Genomic DNA, 7500 nt, shown 5'->3' on the forward strand with positions numbered 1-7500 from the left:
ACTGTGAAAAATTGTTCTGTATCGTGAAAGATTGTTGTGTACCGTGAAAAATTGTTTTGTATCACGAAAGATTGTTGTGTATCCAGCTCAATATTGAGTTGTGTTTTGCCCTTGTGGGCCACCGTACAAAAAGGCAGAGGGGTCAGAATTAAGTCAAAACACGAGAAGAACGCGAGACAAAAATGCGACAAACTTGAATCTGACGCGAGCAATATCGCGTCATTATCGCATAAATTATAAATTCATGTATCTGTCCGCTTATTGACAGTAAAAATTCGCCAATGAACGCGCGAGAATTTTGCAGTCATTGTAAAAAACACATATTTTAATCTTTTTTAACACTTTCGCGTTCCCAAGTACTTCAAGTTTTGCCTCTTTATCCTAATTCCACAAGCATTCATTCGAAACAACAAAATTTAGACGGTTTCAACGGGTTTTCGAAGCCATGACCTCTGCGATGAAGGTGCAATGCTGGTGCAATGCTGGTGCAATGCTCCACCAACTGAGCTATGAAGCCACTTAGTTGGGAGCAGGTCAATTTGTTGGGCTCATATATTCCTATGAAAGGACTGATGAGGACTGAATGAACTGACTTTTTCTGTAATCCGCACTTCAAAAGTGCATTTCTTTCATTCATCAGCACCTAATATCTGTTTTTCTGTTGTTTCCAATGATGGCCGATGAATCATTTCAGCTGAGTTATCTTGGGTCTTCGTTTCCCACACACCCATAGATGTTTTTTTTTTTTAAATCGTGTTTCTTTTGGATACATGCCTTAGACTGTATTTTATTTGTTTTCAGTGTTGAATGACAAGCCATTTAGTTTGGAAGCATGCAGGTGAGATGATAATAATTCTATAACAATTAACTACTATCTGTACAGCAAAGAAAAGAGCAACATCGAAATTATATGGGAACTCAAGGGAACAGCGATATATGGTGTTTTTTAATGGTTATGGCCTAGTATTAAATCTAAACTTCCGAAGAAGGAAGGCCAAAATGGCATCAAGACAATTGAATAGCATTCTAAAACGCATAGGTTTCAAAAGGTTTAATTCAGGGGTTTGAATTCATCATTTTGAAAGCTAAAAGTGCACCTAACATCAAAATGTTTGCCATAGCAAAAGTTAAATGTCAAACGTATATGTACCTTTGCTTCTTTAGATTTTACTTTTTAATATGCCTCATAAGGTGTGTAAGAGAAAGATGCTGGCAGTCGTTTGTCCCATGGCCGGGGCGGCAGTGAGAGGCATGGGCCTGTTTCTTCGATGACGTTATAAACTACTTTGTCAATGTAAATTAGTTCTTGACGTTATTGAAGCAATAGGATCCATACCTTTCACCAGCTCGGCCATGGGACAAAATGAATGTAAGCTTAGTTAATTAAGCAAAGGTAAATTATGTTAGACATGTAACTTTTGCAAAAGAAAATACTTTGAGGTGAGGTGCACTTAAGGTGGCTGAACACAGTTTTCGCGCGCGCGCAAGGATTGCAAAGAAATAAACATACAGCATTCATTTTATTTGCCCAATGCTTCCGCTATTTTTCCTCATAATTGGACAAAGTGTTTTGATGGTTTTAATCTTTTATGAGAAGTGTATGTTAGAAAAGGTAACAATGCAAAGAACTCTGCAATTCGCAGATTTTTCTTTGTTATTGAAAGAACCCAGTTAAATGCAGCGCATGCGTAGTAAGTTAAAAAATTGCGATTGACGGAATAGCTTTCTCGGAGATACGCCAATTTCTCGAGAACCACTCGTTAGAATTTAACGAAATTTGGCACGAAAATACTTTAGGAAGCAGGTAACTGGAGCGTTGAAAAAAATTTGAACTTTAACCGAGGAAATTGTAGATTTTCCAGTGAGCCTTCAACAAGGGATAGTTAAAGGTCTCTCTGTCAAGTTATTAAAATAGTGTTAACTTGTGAGCATCGTTACAAGCTTGTTGCATGCAGTTTATAAAGAAAATCTTACGACCAGATTTTCTGCAAATAAACAAATCCTATTTTAAAGGCCTGTTTATATTTATTCATGTTGCCTTGGCACTCGGCACCGGTGGCTCAGTTGGTTGAGCACCGGGCTGTCACGCGGGAGGTCGTGAGTTCAACTCCGGCCGGACCAGCACTCAGGGTCTTTAAATAACGGAGGAGAAAGTGCTGCCTTTGTAATTACATCTGCAAATGGTTAGACTCTCTAGTCTTCTCGGATAAGGACGATAAGCCGGAGGTCCCGTCTCACAACCCTTCAATGTTCATAATCCTGTGGGATGTAGAAGAACCCGCACGCTTGTCGCAAAGAGTAGGGCATGTAGTTCCCGGTGTTGTGGTCTGTCTTCTGTGGTGTATCATACAGAGGGCCATGTGTTAGAAAACTCTTTGCTGGGTTAATGATGTATTACCCTCTCAAAATAAAGAACATTGTATTGTATTGTATTGTCAGCTTAACTATCAAAAAACCGAAGTTTATGTTAAGTTGCTTGCTACCATTTTTGGTGACCAAAGGATCAAAGGTTTTAGAGAAAAAGGTAAATGAAACAAAGGTATCAAAAACTGCGTTCAGTCGCCTTAAGCCATAATTTAATTATGGCCTAAATTTAGACTTCAAAATGGTAAATTCAAAATTTGGTTAAAATAACCACATTGCTAGGTAACCTCAAAACACAATATAGCAGTGCATATTACGTAGAAGGGATAGACAGACAACTAAACAATCACTGCGAGACAATCCCAGGTTCTTCGTTCTATTACGAGGCTTCCGAATCCAAGTGACTAGGTTTTTATTGGTTGCGGGCTTCAAGATTCCTAGAGCTACAATCTTACACATTCCTACTAAAATAGTTATAACCACCTGTGTCCCCTGAGAATTTCAACTGTGAAAAAGCCAGGCTGCTATGCGGAAAATGAAGACCAAATATGAAGAAAGACCCTGCAATAATTCACCAAAAATGACCTTCAGTGAGGTCATGACTTCCACTGACTTCCTTCTTCCTTCTTCTTCCAATGATTTCCACTGAGATCCACTGCGAACAACAGGAATGGTGTCTTTTGCTAGTCATAATTCCATAATTCACTTTTTTCTGGGGTCTTCGTTTCCTGCAAAATGACCTGCATGTGCAAACCAAGACCTCGCGTTAATTCCCTAGAAAATACTCGCGAATTGTAAACGGCAGGGAAACAAGGGAAAGTGCATATTTTACCATCTACTGTTTTGATTTTTTCCTAGAAGGTTTTAGTTGTTTAGGTCTTAGTTTTCCACACACCATTGTAGTTTTGAAAAGTTTTTAAATCTTGATTTTTGAAACAAAAAAGGGTTTCAACTCTGACTTGCTAATAGTTGATTTTTTAATTTCTTTCCCAGGAGCATCATAGATCTCAAAGATGTATCTTTTATGCTGCTGTAGTTCTTTCCGCGGTTGAACTTAGCTCTTGTTTCAGGAAAATCCCAGGTGGTCTGGGATTTCACTTCTTCCCGACCGCGCGCCATTTTACCAACTTAAGGGAAACTAGAAATCGTAAACATTCCGATCCTTGCAGATGGCCCCAGAAATATTGGGATAAACGAAGTTATTTCACATTTAACAACACATCTAATTTCTTCCCGAATGGAGACGACATCGACAGTTATAAACCATTTTTATTATGGCAATTGATTCCTTGGATTCATTCCTTGGCCCCCTCTCGGCGAATAGCCACAGACATCAGTGTTTTTTTTGTGGGTGATCGAAGGCGTTGATCGAGGATCGAGCACACGTCTTTATGGGACAGCGGTCGAAGAGTGTAGCACGTCTTGAGAGCTACATGTTTTACCAATACATAAACAAACCTAAACATTCATTAAAGCTAACCTTAGGCCTAAAAACTCTTGTTTAGGTCTAATTAGGCCTAAGGTTAGCTCAATTAGCTTAAGGTTTCTGTATTGGTAAAACATGTAGCTTACAAGACGTGCTACACTCTTCGACCGCTGTCCCATAAACACGTGTGCACAATAGTCAATCAAAGTCTTCGATATAGCTTCAACCTTTTTGGGCCCTTAAAACTCACTGAACGCATGCAAATCATTCTGAATGTACAAAACAATTTAAAAGGGCAGTGTTACGCAATTTTAGTCAAACTTCAAAACACTAAAAGACGACTCTGCATCAATGAAGACCAAAAGATAGTGCTGTAGTTTTGTTACCAATAATCATTGAAGTGCACTGAGGCTATTCTTTGTTGTTTGCGACCAAGGGTGGAGAGGATGGAAATGGATTTAAAATTGACGATGTCTTTAGAAAGTCTCCAAAAATTAAATACGAATAGCTCTTTGTGGCATAAATACATTTTCATATCTTCTCAAAGGGTTGTCAGGAATGTTGTGCGTGTGAGCTTAAGTACTAATTTAGATTTTTACCCCGTTTTGACCTAAAAACAGCAAATTCATCATGACATTGCCCCTTTAATACGTACAATGTACCTGTATCGATTAAGCGGAAATCCTTGACAGCTCGTAGGACGACAACAGTGGAAAGCTTGGATACTCTGAATTCAAGGAAGTGTGGGCAATGGTAAAAGAGTTGCTGGTAAGTGAATTTGTGCCAAAAGATAGAAGATCACATGAGGGCGGGGTGGCACTCAAGGGATCTTTAAAGGCTCCAATTGCCGTGGTTTAGATCGTTACCAAAATATTATTGTATTGTTAAATGTCTCGTGTTGGGTAGTAATCTCTTGACGACCAAATTAGCCATTTCTGATACTGTTAACACTGAGGTGTGGTGACACAGGACCCAGTGGTTTTTTTCTCTATTTCACATTCCCTATAATACGCTTTGTTTGCCCCCCTCCCCCCCCAAATTGTGCATAAACCATTGTTTTCAAATGCTCTTGGGAATATGCAGTGTACCAAGGGCATTTGAAAACGATGGTTTATGCAACTTTTTTTTTGGGGGGGGGGGGGGGGCGGGGGAACAAGCTTTGTTATGGGGAATGCGAAAGAAGAGAATTGTCATTATTCGAGATCTGCTTGGGAAGTCTCGCTATTTCAAAGAAAGAACTTCCTCTTCAGTTTTGGGTTGAAACCATACACCCGCAGTACCGCGTATTAAATTTTGTGCATTGTTGTTGCGAAATGAAAAATTTCAAACCAACTTGGACCAATAATTTTAATTTGCTGTTAAGTCCACACTTTTCATTCCTCCAACAGAAAACCTTCTCGCTTTATGACAAGGATAACAGTGGAAATATGGATATTTTCGAGTTGCGGAGTGCGCTTCAGAAAGATGGTATGATGCTTAATAGTCATCCATAGAAATTTTAAGATTGGAGATGAAAGAAATGCCCTGGAAACTATCGACTAATTACGTGTCATTAATATGGAAATTGCTTACCAAGGATAATGTGGTCTCAACTGTACGACAATTGAGAGTTGCAGAGATTATTTCCTGAAGGGAAAAAGGGCTTCAAAAGAAAATTGAGACCTCTACAAAGGACCAGTTGATAATTGATAAGGGGGTGATTAAAGATGGTAAGGACAGGAGGACAAATCTAGCGGTGGCATGACATGGCATTGGTAAACTGGGAGGAGAAAGCATTGCATGTAATGGTCAGTTTTTGTGTGGGATTTCCCCACACTTTGTCAGCACCGGCGGTATGGCTGGCTTTATTTGCATACGAGAGCCAAGTGTTTGTCACGTGTTCTCTACTAAAGCCCGCCGCACACTTGAGGAAAGACCTGAGCAAACTGCCTCGCGAGGCGGTTTGCTCAGCCGTTTCCTCACTTGAGGATAAAATCACGTGAGGATAAAATCAAACATGTTTGATATTTTTGGCCTCGCGAGACAAATTCCTCAATGTGTGCGGCCATCGTGAGAATCGAGCTTAGCTTGGTTTAATCAAGCAGCCAATAAAAATACATGGCATACTCACGTGACTCCAGCGGTTCAGGATGGTGTCGGAGGAAGAAATTCCGACGTCACGGAAGTCACGTGAGAATGCCATGTATTTTTATTGGATGCTGCTTCATTGACCAAGCTCAACTCGATTCTCACGATGGCCGCACACAATGAGGAATTTGCCTCGCGAGGCGAAAAATATCAAACATGTTTGATTTTTTCCTCACGGCCTCGCGAGGCAGTTTGCTCAGCTCTTTCCTCACCGTGTGCGGCGGGCTTAAGAAGAGAGAGGACCCTGGGAATGAGAGTAAGTGTTTGTTTTTGGCCGCCATTACTCTTCTCGGCTGTTGTCATTTTTCGAATTTCGACTTGTTTTCTCGCTGCGATTAATTTGCAAGGTATGGAGAGGTCGTCTTTCTTTCTGACGTTTGTATTAAGCGAGTTGTTCCAACTATGTTACAAGGAGTCATGCCTTCAAACATTTATCGGACAGATATAACATCATGACAAAGTCCAGTGTAGATTTACGATCTGCAATTTGAGGTTCCCTCTTTTATTAAACTACGATTTGTTGACACGTTGCGTGACGGCGCCATTTTCTGTAGATTCGCAAGTTAGCCTTCAAACTTCCTGTCAAACATTTTCACATTTTCACAGAAAAGCTAATTAATTTGTAAAAGTATAGTTTACGTACAGTGTTGTAAGCTTAAAGCACGACTACTCTTAGCTGACAACAGCACTTGCCCTCAGATTTATCCAGCTTTATCGTAAACAAATTCTTCTCTGCTAGCTGCAATTGTTTCCAATATTTCTGTTGATGAATAAAAGTAGACGGCATTTATCTCTTTGTTGAACGCAAATATTTCATGAGTCTCTTAAGCAGTGTGTTCATGCCGGTAGCGCGTTGACTCTAACACATTTTGGCAGTTAATTGCAAAAGATTTGGTGGCTGAGGAACTCGTATGCTCAAATGCACCCAACTGTAATGCGTTACAAGCCCCTAACCTGCAACGTGTACTTCACTGACTCTTAACTCTGTCAATCACCACCCCCTCCTTCCCCCGTGATAACTTGGGGCCTTGTCCAGCTTTGTCTGCTGACAAATTGAACTTACCATTTGCTAAATTTTCCAGTTTCTAGTCTCTCATCAGCCGAAAACAATTGCAAATGATAAACGCCATTTCGTTGGGCTGGTTTGTTGATTTACGAAAAACTGTTACCATTATTTACCGGTCATTCCAACCGGTTTATTCTGACAAATTCTAAACGTCTTTTAAAAAATGCTAAATGTCAATAAAAATGACAAATGCTAAATGTCTTTTTAAAAAAGTCGTCTGTTCTACAACACCCCTAATTTCCTCAAAACTATAAGTCCAAACATGTTTCTCCCCTTACCGTTTTCTCGTCTGCAGCTTGGGATTCTACGTAATCTTTACTCGACATTTACCACTATAACATGACAAAATGTATTACGTTTAGTTTAATCATCAACGTTTATTTGATTGAAATCCCACACAAGTACGCATTGCGCACCTATTTTTAAGACGGGGAGAAGGTGTTACAAGCAAAATCTCTTCGATGTTTGTTAAAAAAAGGGGGAGCTTCAAAAACAGACGGGTAAAATCTGCTTGAAA

At 39.8% G+C, this 7500-nt stretch overlaps 1 protein-coding gene across 2 annotated transcripts in view; it reads left to right on the plus strand.

Annotated features, from left to right (window-relative positions):
* The window catches only part of LOC138027227 (calpain-9-like), a 40056-nt gene that overhangs the window by 28014 nt on the left and 4542 nt on the right, over nt 1–7500 (plus strand). For both annotated transcript variants that reach the window (XM_068874777.1, XM_068874778.1), the window contains exons 14-17: nt 802–838; nt 3358–3379; nt 4490–4558; nt 5179–5257. In XM_068874777.1, the coding sequence (XP_068730878.1) occupies nt 802–838; nt 3358–3379; nt 4490–4558; nt 5179–5257 (207 nt within the window). The remainder of the gene's footprint in view (nt 1–801; nt 839–3357; nt 3380–4489; nt 4559–5178; nt 5258–7500) is intronic.

Source organism: Montipora capricornis, chromosome 12 (assembly GCF_036669925.1).
Source record: "Montipora capricornis isolate CH-2021 chromosome 12, ASM3666992v2, whole genome shotgun sequence".
Classification (NCBI taxonomy): Eukaryota; Metazoa; Cnidaria; class Anthozoa; order Scleractinia; family Acroporidae; genus Montipora; species Montipora capricornis.